Source organism: Schistocerca gregaria, chromosome 1 (assembly GCF_023897955.1).
Source record: "Schistocerca gregaria isolate iqSchGreg1 chromosome 1, iqSchGreg1.2, whole genome shotgun sequence".
NCBI lineage: Eukaryota > Metazoa > Arthropoda > Insecta > Orthoptera > Acrididae > Schistocerca > Schistocerca gregaria.
The window spans coordinates 868,453,037-868,468,947 of record NC_064920.1 but is presented as its reverse complement, the minus strand read 5'-3'; the positions used below and the strand labels follow the sequence as shown (position 1 = coordinate 868,468,947).

The 15,911-nt window shown below is 42.6% G+C and overlaps 1 protein-coding gene across 1 annotated transcript in view; it reads right to left on the bottom strand.

The window, feature by feature from the left end:
* Positions 1 to 1,512: 1,512 nt before the first annotated feature.
* Positions 1,513 to 15,911, bottom strand: part of LOC126273130 (esterase E4-like) — a 234,207-nt gene continuing 219,808 nt past the window's right edge. Inside the window, exon 11 of the mRNA XM_049976590.1 lies at positions 1,513 to 3,991. Coding sequence (XP_049832547.1) covers positions 3,790 to 3,991 — 202 coding nt within the window. The 3' untranslated portion in view covers positions 1,513 to 3,789. The remainder of the gene's footprint in view (positions 3,992 to 15,911) is intronic.

Below are 15,911 nucleotides of genomic sequence, written 5' to 3'. Positions count from 1 at the left end.
GTGTGTGTGTGTGTGTGTGTGTGTGCGCGCGCAAGTGTATACCTGTCCTTTTTTCCCCTTAAGGTAAGTCTTTCCGTTCCCGGGATTGGAATGACTCCTTACCCTCTCCCTTAAAACCCACATCTGTTCGTCTTTCCCTCTCCTTCCCTCTTTCCTGAAGAAGCAACCGTTGGTTGTGAAAGCTTGAATTTTGTGTGTATGTTTGTATTCGTCTATCTATCGACCTGCCAGTGCTTTTTTTTGGTAAGTCACATCAACTTTGTTTATAGACAATGTCTCCGATCAATCAGTGGTATGAAAGAATGTTATTATACACTGTATTATGTGTACTTTACTATTATAAATATAAGCTAAATTGTGTTACACTATAGAGGAATCTACGTGTAGTGCTCTTTTGAAAAATAGTGTGTACAGACGTGTCTGATCCATATGATGTTATGAAAGAATGTAAATATTTTACTGTATATGTGTAATGTAAGCTAAATTTTCCTGACAATGTCCGAAAACTTTTTGTTACAGAGACAGAAAATAAATAAATAAATAGAAATTAAGTGGCAGCCAAGAAGTAAAAAATTAAATTGTTTATATTTACAGCTCACTCCTTTTTTGAATACCAATCAAACCTCTCCCAATTTAAATCAAAGTTTCCAACACACAAGAGATAATATCACTAACACCCTGCAACAAACTATAGTAGAAAGGTGGCAAGAAAAAATGTCTTGTCTGATATTGGTATGTTCCAAGGGAGTAACATCACCCAAGAATACATGGAGGAGTGATCATACAGGGATGACTGTGTTCCATAGTTGCCAGAACCAGAAGCAATGTGAGTAGATAAGGGTTATCAAACTGGTCCTGTGTGATTGTGGACAAGAGCGAGCTGTTACCCACATTATGCAATTGGAGATGCCCAGGCACCTGCAGTTTTGAGGGGTACATATGTACTACCCCAGGTGCTATGCATAACCAGCTTAGGTTCAAAATTTCTTAGCCCCATCTTATTGGGTGTTACAATATGTTTATATATAGTTTTTAGTTTTATTTTTACAAATGTCATCCATTGTTCGTTGTTATACACATTGTTTGATGCTTCTTACATGAATAAATAAAATGTGCTTAATCCAAGATGCTGGTTTTCTGAAACCAACATTTCACTGTCATCCTTAACAAGATGCATTGAAGACTGAAGCCCACACAATGCTTGTAGTAGCTGAAGACTGCCAACAGTGATAAGCTGCCAGCTTGAGAATCCTGGCCAAACACAATCCCACCTAGGGCTCGCTAGCTTCCATCAGATACTTATCATTTGGCACAACCAAATGAGCACATGTAATTTACTGAATCCTAGAATCCTAAGGATACAATTGTCCTCAAAATTTCAATTTCCTAAGTTGTTGTGTAGAGAGAGAGAGAGAGAGAGAGACAGAGAGAGAGAGAGAGAGAGAGAGAGAGAGAGAGAGAGAGAGAGAGAGACTTATTCATGGAACAGAAAAAATTAAAATAAGTTTTAAATATTAAGTTTGAAACATATATATTTGAGCCAACAGAAATATGACTGTTTGTCTTGTTTTACAATTTTGTTCATTGTGTAATCACTTTGAGACTTTGTTACTTAATCCAGTCTAAATTCTACAACAAATGGAATGTCACTATTATTTGATGTTTATTCTTTGATATTGCATTCACTTCTGAGAATATGGAATGTTACATAATAAAAACTTCCAGAACCATTTGTTTTTAACATTACATTTATCTGTACTGTTACAAATGAAATTCCCTCACCTATGTACAGAATGCCAGTTTAAAATTTTGGAACATTGTAGAGGATCTGATTAAGAACATTTTGGAAAACTGTTATTGACAGAACAGCAGAGTAAAATCAAATACTCTAAACAGAATTTGTGGTTTCACTACTTTAGATTACATGTTTTGACAACCAACTTTGTTACATAAAATGCAATGGCAAACCATGTTTTGTCTAATTCTCTCCAAGGCTACATGCTCCCCTCAGCTGGTATCAAATATTGTAAAGATGTGCTCATTAAGCTCAGCTACTCTTCCTACAATTGTTGAGTACACAAGAACTTTACACAACCCCAGAGAAAAACATCAAGAGGGGTAACATAAAGGAAGTGCACAGGCCAAGGGATGGGCATTCCCTTGCAATTACTCTCAACCTGTAGTCATCTGTGGGCTATGCAGTGGCCTGATGATCAAAGTGCTTGGAGCACCATCACGCTGAAACCAAAAACTAGCAAGCAACTGCAAGGGAATGCACTCCAGAGTTCAGGCAAGGCATTTTACAGAAAGTTCAAATACCATATACCATTCAAATATTGTGGTAGGATGTGTAGTTCAATAATGTGATGTGTGAATCTCACCTGGTAGTTACTCATGTGATAGAAGGTGAAACACATTCTACTTCTGTGGAAACCTTTCTGGCTATATGTTCCCTATTGCAAAGCATTTTTCATCCTCACATATTTAAAAAAATGTTCTGTAATAACATATATTATATAGCAATATTTGACACCCATTGGGGGCAATCAGAAGAATTTGCACATGATCACAGAAAGTTTGATGTCCAAGTGTCATACCTTTCTTTCTTTGCTGCATGATTGTTACAGATCTGTCTTTCTTGTATTATATGTGGATTACAATCTTCCAGGTACAGTACAAAAATTTAATGAATGTACTAACAGTTCACCATATCCCTAAAGAAAGCACTAGTTTTTCTAAAAGAAGAAACAAAATGTTTTTCAGAGAACTGTGCGTCTGAATAGTCAATATTTCCTACTTTGAAGGTTACTTCAAATGCAGTGATAGCTAAAAACATATAAGTTTAGAAAAGTTACATAATTTATGCACCAGGGATATATTTGAGATTTCTAATGATAGAGTAATGAGCCTTTCAACTTTTGGAAATTATTAATATATCTGGCAATAACTGAACAAAGGTTGGCTAAGAGTTAACTGAATTATTACTATGAAACACATCTGCTTTGTTAGAGGTAAATAAAACCCTCAATTTTGAAGTCAGCTGCCCACTGCTATGTTTCTTCTGTCACTCATTTATCCTGGACAAAATGTCTATATATGTATAATGGGAAATTGACCCAGTTTATGAATCCATTTTAAACTGTAGGTTCCACAATAATTTGCTTGGTAGGTCAGTTCAAAAGTTCGAGGAAGATGCGATGTTACCACCTTTAATAGAAACCTGCTTAGTAAAGTACTGTCATGTTCAACCTATCCATCATGCTGTGGACAGCTTTACTTACAAACACAATAAAAAGCTATGCCAGTTCTTAAAATGAAATACAGATGCTGGCAGCCTGTGACAGTACAGATGACTTAATTTCTTATAATGGAAAAGAATGTTTTCATGCATGCAAAAGGAAGACAATGGAGTGACATGGATGGAAGAAGAGAGAGTGGGAATGATTGTTTTCATGCGTGCTCCAGGAGGACAAGGGGAGTAATAGGTATGAAAGAAGAGTGGGAAAGGGAGAAATGGAGAGACAGTAACAGATGTGAAAGAGAAATATTGTGAACATATGATACTGTACATTATTTCACAGATTAGCATTAACATGCACTGTAGTTATGGCTAGCAGTATTTGCAAAATTGGGAACGATAACTTGCATATAACAGAACAGAATGTAACAACAATTTGCCAAAATTTTAAAAATGACAAGAATTGTGTTCATCAAGATGTTAAGTGTACTGAGTCCCTGAAAATAAATAAATAAACCACACATTCTGCATGTTTTCACAAAAGCAAAACATTAAATATAAAAGTCTGGATGTGGTCTATGCTGAAAATTTGGAGGTAAAGGAAACAATGTATCCCATAAAAGCATTCGTTTTTGATTAAGTGCAGTTTTAAGTTCCAGTCTTGCACTGATGTCCATATACTTTGTATCTGATACTTCAAAAGGTTCCCACTTTGTTTCAAATTTGTCTATATCTTTATCAGGTGTAGGATTCCTGTAACAGAGATGTCATCACTAAATTCATTATCTGAATCATGTTTAGTCATGGTACATTATAAAGGACAAATTAAATAAATTGTCACAGTCAATTAAAATAATAGTGTTACAGTGACAAAGTATAACACAATAAAACTTAAAAATTATTTGAAGAAGAATGTTTTGGTACAAAGAAATATGATCAAATATTTTAAGTTATTTGTCAGTTATTGTTCATCTCCATTAGGGATAGGTAACAGTGCCCCACATTTAATTTTTAGAATTTCTTCTTACAGTTGTATATGAGTTGCAGCCCTTTCATGTATTTCTTTACATTTATAATGAAGAAAGTACAGCATTATATGAGCTACTTGATACTATCTGGATGCCTCCAGATAAATTCAGGTGAAAGTAGAAAGATTGTAATTAGTATGTGAGTTCACTATGATGCTCCTCAAACCACTGCAGCATGGTTCTAGCTCCGAGGCATGGACAATTATACCACTTAAAGATGACAACACTGTCAGGGAAGACAATAAGCATGAAGGGACACAGATGGCTTGCAACTGTCAGCATGTCTTTGATTACTACCACAGGTCCCAGGCAAGCACAGGAGAATGTCTCCCATAGCATAATACTGCTTCCAGCAGCCTGCATCTGTTGTGTCCTACATGTTTCAAGCTGCCATTCATGTCAATAATGACGTCAGTGGAGACGACCATTGACCTAGTGTAGTAAAAATGTGATTCAGCCAAAGAGCCTACACATTTCCACTGATTGATGCCAAATGGTCCCATACCCACTGCAATCATAATTAATGATCAAAATTCACCTTGATCAAGGTGTTTCTGGAGAGAAACATCGACCTAGTGTAACAAAAATGTGATTGTCCAAAAAGCTCACAAGTTTCCATTGATTGATGGTGAAATCCTGATGGTCGCATGCCCACTGCAATCATAATTGATGATGATGTTGGATCAACATGTGAATAGGGAGAAGGGTGGGGGTGGGGCTGGAGGGGGGGGGGGGGGGGGGGTAGGGTCTGCTGTGGAGCTCCATGTTCAGTAACATATGATGAATGGTGTGCTCCAAAACACTTGTGCCTGCACCAGCATTGCGCTCTTTTGACACAGTTGCCACATATCACCATCTATCCTACTTTACCAAGCATAAAAGCTTCTGAACCCCATATTTTGTGAAGAGTCGTAGACGTCCAACCATTTAGCACCTAGTGATAGTTTCACTGCCCTTCTAACTCTTTCTGTAGGCACTCATGATGGTAGCACGTTAACTTTTGACCAGCATCACCATTTATATATGCTAGATGCCACCTATGACATTGCTGGTGGTTGCGGCATCACCATATGTGGGCATACGTTGACTTAGCATTTGATGTTACCTTTTCAACTGCTTGATTGCTGAATCCCATGCCACATTGAGTTGCAGATGACAGTCTTAATGACTTCTTTAAATGCACAGTCCCAGAAGCCATTAGTGTGAGCCATAACAGATTCGATACAGCGACTGTTTTATAAAAGCACGCTTGGCTAAAGCGGATTTTCAGTGTACTGAATCCAGGATACTGCACACTATAAAACCTCTCACACTCTTCCTTGCATTGTCCTATATTCTACACTGTTTGTCTGACATAAGAATGGCCACACTTGCAAGATATCTCACAGACCCCAGGTGTTCTGAAACCTGCTGCATCTTTGACTCTTGTCAGTAACTGCTGGATTTTTGTTGGAGGTTCCGAGATAGATTTGATCTTGCAAGTTTCGGCAGACAGGTTATCTTGCCTGTAATGGAGCCTCAGAACGAGAAGAAAGCAAATTTCTTTTCCAACATCTCGCAGGTAATCTTATTGTGATTCTTATTTGAAATCACTTCCTTTATTTGATGCATGGTGTAGCTGATTTTCTTGAAGACATTGCATAGGTGCTCAGCACATGGGGCAGGTTCTCAGCATCTGATATCATTCTTGTGTGATGCAGAAATTTTTATAAGACTGTCCACTTCTGGTCTGTGCGATGACAGCTGATGGTGTGCAAGTGCAGATTAGTGTCAGTGCATTTTCTATAGACACTGTGCCCATGGCAGGCATTTCATTTGTGTTGGACAAGGATGTTGAGGAGGGGTGATGCATTGTCTTTTTCCACTTTCATGATGAACTGGATGTTACTGTTAATGCTGTTGAGATTTTCCAAGAACTTGGTCAGATTTCTCATGTCTGTGGGGCCAAATGGCAAACATGTCATCAACTTATTGAAAGAAACAACTGGGTTTTAATGGAGTTGTGTCAAGGCAATATCCTTGAAATTCTCTGCAAAGTGGTCTGCAGCAGCTGGAGCTAATGGGCTTCCCATCCTAATGACAGCTGTCTGATTGTAACACTGGCTGTTGTGTAGAAAATAATAAGACCTAAGATTGTGCACAAATTGCTCAACCATATCATGTACAAAAATATAGCATAGTAGATCCAAAGAGTCTTTGCAAGGCACATTCATAAACCATTCCACCACATCAAAACTGATCATAATGTCACCCTCACTATGTCAAAGATGGTTCATTTGGCTGATAACACTGGCTGAGATTTTAATATGATGTTCACAGTGTCTCACACATAGAGCAGGAAGATTGGCCAAGTACTTCATGACCTTGTATGTTGGTGAACCAATGGTGAATATGATGAGGCTGAATGGCACCTCATTCTTGTGGATCTAGCCAAGCAGTTCATGGTCTAGATCCTTGTGGGAGAAGATTCTTGACCACATTTTCTTCCTCTGAAGAGAGAATGAGAAGAACAGGTCTTCCTTATTATTCTTGATGTTGAGTCACATGGGAGCTACTGGTAAGTATTTTCATCAACTAGTACACAGATCTTCTTATCATAGTCCACGTTTTCCATAATTATAGCTGCATTGCCACAGACATGAGAACTTGACAAGTTCTCAGAACATCTCAACAACATAAACAGTAGCATTCAGTTCATCAGGAACGTCCAAAAAGACAATGCATTGCTCTTCCTCAATGTTGTCCACCACAAATGAATGCATACCTTGCACACACCATCTATATAAAATGTACTCACACTGATCTGTACTTGCACACCATCAGTCATCTTTGCTCAGCCCAAAAGTGCACAGTGTTATGAACACTGGTGCATGTATGTCGTGCAAGAATAATATCAGACACTGATAACCTACCCCATGAGCTAAGCCACTTATGCATTGTCTGCAGCTATAACATTCATCAAATAAAGGGAGTGATTTCAAATGAAAATCACAATAAGACCACTGACAAGGAACTGGAAAAGAAATTTGCTTTCTCCTCATTCTGAGGTTGCATGTCAGCAAGATGAGCTGTCTGCTGAAAACTTGCAAGATCAAATCTATCCTCAGACAGCTGACAAAAACTCATTAATAAGTGACACCAGTTAAAGATGCAGCAAGTCTCAGAACACCTGGGGTCTACAAGATACCTTGCAAGTGTGGCCATTTTTATGTCAGACAAACAGTGCATACTATAGAACAATGTAGGGCAGAACACGAGAGGATTTATAGTGTACAGCACCATGAGAATTCCACTTTAGATGAGCATGCTTTTCAAAACTGTCACTGGATTGAATCTGATAAAACATTTCATGACTGACACTAATGGCTTCTGGGACTGTGTAATTAAAGAAGCAGTTGAACTAAAAACCACTGATAAACACTGTTAATACAGATGGCAGCCTGCAGCTCAGAATGACATGGGATCCAGCAATCATGCTGCAGAAGAGGGCACATACAATGCCAAGTAAACATATACCCATATACATTTAACACTGGTAGCATGCCGCGACAGCGTGGACGTGAACCGTATGTGCACTTGACGGACTTTGAGCGAGGGTGTACAGTGGGCATATACCCATATATGGTGATTCATCAAGCACCAGTGATATCACAGCTGCCATTTAGCATATAGAAGGGTCACCAGAAGCAGCACTGGCAGTCATATCACTTGAAAATGGCTAAGGGATGCTTGGCTGAAAGTCAGATTTTGATAAGATTTCAAAGGGATGGAAAAATTGGCAACTTGCTTTAAATGTTCACAAATGCAAAACTGTGCAGTTCACTAAAACTTAGTATCCTATGACAACAGTATTCAGTCACACTATGAAGTGCTTCTCCCATAAAAATACCTGGGTGTAGCAATTTGTTGGGATATAAAATGTCACCCATAAAAATACCTGGATGTAGCAATTTGTTGGGACATAAAATGGAATGAACACATTGGCCCAGTTGTAGGTAAAGCAAGCAGCAGACTTTGAGTAACTGGGAGAATGCTAAGGAAATGTAATCAGTCTCTTAATGAGAGTGCTTACAAAATACTTGTGTGCCTCTTACTAACATATTGCTCAAGTGTTTGGGCCCATACCAAATAGTGTAGTGGAACATGGGTTATTTGTGAGAACAGCCTATGTTCCACTGAGGGTGCTACACTGGCAAAAGATGGTTCTGACTTTTAAAAACATTTTATGATGTGGCAAAAAATCTACTGTGCACACCTTGATCTGTTATCTATGCAGTCAATGCATATGCAGTGACATCACGCAGCAGTGGCAAGGCACAGTAGCACTTGCTGGATGTGGATGTTCATGGTTTGGTGACACCCCTTACAGGTGTCATGATCATCTAAGAGAAAATGGACATACTACAATGTAGAAGGTTATCATTGAAGATATGTTCGTCATTCAGTAGCTGGAAGTAGTGAAACACTCTTCTTACAGCATCACCGTGCCTGAATAAGAAGAATAAGTTCACACACAGCCATGGTATGGAGTAGCTGACCATAAGAACAAAAACTAAGAGGCGACTGTATTGGAAGAAGAACAATCAAAAGTAACTGAGACCACATCATACTGACATGCATTCTTCCCTACTCATGGTCTTACAGCCAAGTCACCGCACACACACGGGAAGAAACACAGCATTTGGTGACCTTACTGAAGGACAAGAAAACTGTTGCTGGAAAGGAGAGTTTTGGTAAAATTTTTGGAATTGCACTCGTGGAAATGGAAAAAAGAACACATTGACACCGGTGTGTCAGACCTACCATACTTGCTCCAGACACTGCGAGAGGGCTGTACAAGCAATGATCACACGCACGGCACAGCGGACACACCAGGAACCGCGGTGTTGGCCGTCGAATGGCGCTAGCTGCGCAGCATTTGTGCACCGCCGCCGTCAGTGTCAGCCAGTTTGCCGTGGCATACGGAGCTCCATCGCAGTCTTTAACACTGGTAGCATGCCGCGACAGCGTGGACATGAACCGTATGTGCACTTGACGGACTTTGAGCGAGGGTGTACAGTGGGCATGCGGGAGGCTGGGTGGACGTACCGCCGAATGGCTCAACACGTGGGGCGTGAGGTCTCCACAGTACATCGATGTTGTCGCCAGTGGTCGGCGGAAGATGCACGTGCCCGTTGACCTGGGACCGGACTGCAGCGATGCACGGATGCACGTCTAGACCGTAGGATCCTACGCAGTGCCGTAGGGGACCGCACTGCCACTTCCCAGCAAATTAGGGACGCTGTTGCTCCTGGGGTATCGGCGAGGACCATTCGCAACCGTATCCATGAAGCTGGGCTACGGACCCGCACACCGTTAGGCCGTCTTCCACTCACGCCCCAACATCGTGCAGCCCGCCTCCAGTGGTGTCGCGACAGGCGTGAATGGAGGGACGAATGGAGACGTGTCATCTTCAGCGATGAGAGTCGCTTCTGCGTTGGTGCCAATGATGGTCGTATGCATGTTTGGCGGCGTGCAGGTGAGCGCCACAATCAGGACTGCATACGACTGAGGCACACAGGGCCAACACCTGGCATCATGGTGTGGGGAGCTATCTCCTGCACTGGCCGTACACCTCTGGTGATCGTCTAGGGGACACTGAATAGTGCACGGTACATCCAAACCGTCATCGAACCCATTTCTAGACCGGCGAGGGAACTTGCTGTTCCAACAGGACAATGCACGTCCGCATGTATCCCGTGCCACCCAACGTGCTCTAGAAGGTGTAAGTCAATTACCCTGGCCAGCAAGATCTCCGGATCTGTCCCCCATTGAGCATGTTTGGGACTGGATGAAGCGTCGTCTCACGCGGTCTGCACGTCCAGCACGAACGCTGGTCCAACTGAGGCGCCAGGTGGAAATGGCATGGCAAGCCGTTCCACAGGACTACATCCAGCATCTCTACGATCGTCTCCATGGGAGAATAGCAGCCTGCATTGCTGCGAAAGGTGGCTATACACTGTACTAGTGCCGACATTGTGCATGCTCTGTTGCCTGTGTCTATGTGCCTGTGGTTCTGTCAGTGTGATCATGTGATGTATCTGACCCCAGGAATGTGTCAATAAAGTTTCCCCTTCCTGGGACAATGAATTCACGGTGTTTTTATTTCAATTTCCAGGAGTGTATTTCGAAAAACTACTTGGTTGCCAGGGGCAACTCAAAAATCAACAGCAGAACTCACATGAGTAAGCACATCCTGTGAGGTGCACCAAAAAGTCATCTATTGAAAACAAGTTAATAATATTATAGATAACAAGAAGAAAAGAAACAATTTTCACAACCAGAAGATAAATAATCTGAGTTGTCTACAGTAATTGAGACAACAGTTGTGCATATTTACAAAGAATTATTCAGATGATGCACATACATAACATTTACAACACAGAAGAGTTTGTGGAGGGTTTGGTAAGGAGGAGTAATGACGAGATAGCAGTGGGCAGTGGCAGACGACAACAATTCAAATCGATGCACTGGCTATGGCAGTGCAAGTCTTTGTGGCATGTCACTTCAGCAGCTCATTTCCAGAGTAGCAGCTGATCGCTATAGCATCACAACACAACACACCAGATTTCCCTGTGTAAGTAATAGCAACATCCCCAGTTTGCTGTTCAATGCATCAGCTGAGCTGTGATTTTATCAGTTTATCAGCTTTTTATTTTGTTGCTTTGTGTACAGAGCCTTACAGGATTAGTTACCAATGTTTTTTGCAAGTGAAGAAACTCTGTGAACACCTAATTTAACTAGTTATTTGGGAATTTCATTAGTAGTGTATGCCTGCGTGGACTAGAAAAATGGCAGCAGAAGCACTAGAAAGGTTTAGGCTATTTGTGAAACAAAACAATAAAGGTATAGAGATAAAAAGTAAAAAAAAAATTACAAGAAATTAAAACAAACATTAAGAAACTCACAGGAGGCAGTTAAAGTAGTTGGAGATGATATTAAAACAGAATCAGAAGCTATCATTAAGGTGTAGCAGGCTGCTGCTCTTAATAAATTAGAAGAAAGTATTATCCATACATTGCAAGCCATCACTACTGAGTTGGTGGCAATTAAAATGCTGACAGAAGAGTTTGAAGAGGAATTAATGCCTATAGTTAACATACAGGGAAATAAAATTTCTGATATGGAGAAAGAATTAAATTATTTGCCTAGTAAAGTATAGACAGACAATAATGAACAGTGTGGTTTAGTAGGAAATGAAGAACACAATCATTTTAAAGAACTAGGGGCAGCCACTGTCCGTGAGTAACTGCCACCTATGAAGTGCAAAGTAAGTGGTCTTTGGAGACTCGTGGTCTTTGGTTTGGTCTTGTGGACTACGGTTGCAATGTGTGTGCTATGAATTTCTGCAGTGTTTTTTTCGTGTTTTGTGTAATTACACGAACTTAATAAAACTGCCTGACCATAATTTGTTGGAGTTTTCTGTGCGCAGTTAGTCACTAGAGCCAGAAAACTAACATTGGTGACCCAAGTCACGAATATATGCTGCATTCGCTCACTGTGTACCACTGGTTACACGCCAATAGACGATGTCGCACCCTACAGTTTTTCCGGCAGTGCAGGATGCGATCACTGAATGGACATTTGACTTGAAGCGCAACACTTTACCCTGTGTGCTACTAATACATCGGGAATGTTCATACTTCCGTTGTTTGCTTCGACCGGCCAGACGATCCTAACCTCCATTGGTACACCACACCGGGCACTGTACACATCAGTGCAGACAGCTTCTATGGCATTCTAAACTTGATAGAATGCTCCTCCAGCACAAGATCATAGAAACCCCTCGCCCAAGTTTCTACTAAACAACATGGACCATGCAGCTGTCCAGTTTTGAGATCCACATGCATGGGTGCCCCCTCTTCAGAGTGGTCCACTGTTTAATGTGTCCCCCTTTGTGCCGGTCAAAGAGACACTCACATCAACCACGCCGGGCCACGTATATGCCTACCTGCCCTGCTGCCCCACACACACCTCAGGTGATGCACCTGCCATGGTTCTGCCCTATCACACAGCGCTCAATCACGATTTCGCGCCTCTGCTACAGATTTCGTTTGCATGGGCCGTTGATCCCTCCATGACTGCTGTGCCATGCTCCTCATGAGGCCATACAGATTGCCTTCCTACAAGGACTGGATATCACGGCTCGCCTGCACAGCAATGGACTTCCAATGCAACACATCGTGTGTCACTGAGGCACAGTCTGCATTAGTGAACACTATGCAGAATCCTCGTTTGATTTGTGCCTTTCCTACACCCCTGCAAGCACTGATCCGCGGTCATTTTCTGCCATTACAACGGGAAAACCCAGTGACATGGTTTACCTTGGTGGACAACATGTTCGACATACATGATATTGCGGATGTCAGCACCTGCATGAGCACCCTGATCTCATCAGTGACTTGTTGCTGAACCCACCCAAGAACAACAAATATGCCTCTGTCTGTGCACGCCTTTCTCGTCTGCCAGTTGATACAATTCACAACATTATTTATGACGAGACTTTAGGTGACAGAACCCCTTTAGAGCGGTGGCGACACTTGCGTGGGCAGGTCAGTACTGAGATCTTGCTAAACTTAGCGCTCTGGGCATTGTGGTTGGTGAAACTGCTGCAAGAACTACAGTTACATTTGGTCCTACATACTGCAGCATCACTCGAGGATAAACTATGGCTGGTAGATCAGACATATGCCATTATTTGGCACCGCACCTCCCTCCGCACAGCACAGTGCTCAATACCGCTGAGATTGGTAATCCTGTGAGTATAATTCCACTGTCTGGAATGCATGCATATCGCAGGCAGCACACAGAACAGCAGCCATCTAATGACCAAGATCCAAGATCAGGAATCATGAGTGGGCTGGCAGCAGCCTCTCCCAACCCCAACCGGGCTAGCATCTGCCCGCCCCGCCTTCCGCCCGCATGACGCTTCAGCTGCCGGGACGAGTACAGCTGACTCAAGCATATGCTGGTTCCACTCCACTTTCAGGGATGCTGCTCACAACTGCCACCCACCCTGTGCATTCCCAAACGCCGCATGCAGGCCACAGTAGTTGCCACAGCTTGCGGGTGCATGTAAGGTCACCCACGGATGTTGCATTCTGTCAGATCCCCCGCCTCACGAGGATGTCTGTACGCCTTGGATTTAGGTTTGTGTCAATATTTTCTCATCGATACTGGAGCAGATGTTAGTGTCATACCTCCCAGATTTACTGTAAAGGACACGACACCAGCCAAATTGTTCCTTTGAGCAGCAAATAAATTGCCACTTTCTGTCGACGGTTTGGACGAGTTACCTGGCAAACAGTTCACTTGGTCCTTCTATGTGGTTGATGTAGAAGACCCAGTTTTAGGCATTGACTTCCTTTTCCATTTTGGACTCTCTCCAGATCTCCAGTTGGCTGCATTATTGGCACCACGCCTCATCCACTCATAGTGTGTGTTCAGTCACCTCCGCAGCACCCCTCCCTCTCAGCTTCCCGATGATTTCGACACGACTCTCATCAAGTGCTCTTCACTGACAGACAGCCTCGCAACTTCCATCACCCAGTTTCAGTCCGAGTGCTCTGCAGTCAACAATCTTTGCACTCACAACGCCAAACTAAACGGCGCAATATCATTGGCTATGCAAACCCTCACCGAAGCACAACAACTTGTACAATGCCTGTCAATGCCCTCCAAACCCTCCAACACTGGTTACACCCCGTGTGGGACTTTGATGCTGCCACCTCTCCGACGCCAGAGAAGCATCTCGTGGAACTTTTGTCACTGCTGACGTGGAGAGCTTACCTGGCACATCAGGTTAGTGACTTTCGTGTGCTACTGATTCCTGTTCACAACAGCCCCCATGAAAGTTCATCAGCCCAGCTGAATGCTATCATGAATGGCACAACACACAAAATTGTCACAACAGATAGGCCACGAGTGTGTCACAAAGTGCACCAACTGCCGCCACATGACATATGCCTCGCTAAGGCCGCAGTGGAGGAATTTCTGTGGGCCGGTATTGTTCATCCATCGGACAGTAACTGGTCTTCGCCCATACATTTAGTTCCCAAAAAGGATGGCACAGTGTGCCTCTGTGGTGAATATTGCCACCTTAATGCGCAGACCATATCAGACAATTATCCAGTACCTCATATACAAGACTTCATGCAAGCACTTATCGGAGTATGCATCTCCAGTGTTTTGGACTGTTGCAAGGCATATTTACAGATACCCATGGAACAGAGTAACATACTAAAGACAGTGTTGATCACACCTGTGAATTTTGTTACATGCCTTATGGTCTCAAAAATACTTGGCAACATTTTATAGACTCACTTCTGTTTAATTGCACATATTGTTATGCATACCTCGACAACATACTCATTTTTTCCTCCTCTGACAGAGAACACGAACTCCACCTGGCCACGATACAGGACTTATTGACATGTAACGGAGTCGAGATCAATAATGACAAGTCACAACTCCACTGCACTGCTGTCACTTTTCTGAGGTACACCGTCTCCTCCAAAGGTATATGCCCCCCTCGGGAGTGGGTTGACTGTATTCACGATCTACCTCTCCCAGGGTCGTTTTGTGAATTGTGCTGGTTTTTAGGAACTATCAACTTCTACCGTCTTAATCTGCCGATGGCAGCAGCAATTGAAGCCCCTTTGACTGACGCATTGGCTGGGAAACAAACCTTAGGCAATTGCCATGTACAGTGGTCTGACAACATGGTGAGAGCTTTTGAAGACCTTAAGTCAGCGTTAGCACATGGTGTCACTCTCACCCACCCTTCGCCAGATGCCTGCATCTCTATACAGCAGATGCAAGTGATTTTGCAATTGGTGCAGTCCTCCAACAGCACATTGGTGACACGACACAACCACTCTGTTTCTTTTCCAAAAAACTATCTACGGCTCAACATAAATGATCAGCATTTGGTAGAGAATTGCTTGCAGTTTATGAAGCTGTAAAATTTATGAAGCTGTAAAATATTTCTGCACAGACATCGAAGGAAGGAACAAAACAGTTTTCACACACCATAGCCCCCTTTCGAAGGCTATCCGTAACCCCACTGTTGACCTTCCCCCACATAGGCTTTGGCAGATGGACTTAATTTGTCAACACACAACAGACATCCGTTACATCCAATGTTCAGAAAATGTGGTGACCAACTACGTATCACGTATCACTGTAATTTTGTCCCCCATTAATTTTGACGTATTGGCCCGCTTGCAGGACAATGATACCAAGTTGCACAACTTCCGACAGGACCCAGATACTTCCCTCCAGAACATTTCCCGCAACCTACCGGGCTCAGTCAGGCCACTGTGGTGCGATACGTCTATGGGCACTGCCCAGCATATTGTTCCCCCTGCACTGCATCACCAAGTATTCACTACATTACATAACCTTTCACATCCTGGTGCTAAGGCTGCTATGTGGCTTGTTACAGAATGCTTTGTGTGGCTGGGTGTGAAGAGGAGTTGTCATAGTTGGGCTCGTGCTTGTTTACAGTGCCAGCACAGCAAAGTCGTCAGGCACACAACCTCATCTAGGTAAATTCGACATACTGAAAGGTCCTTCCAACATGTGCATCTGGACCTCGTAGGACC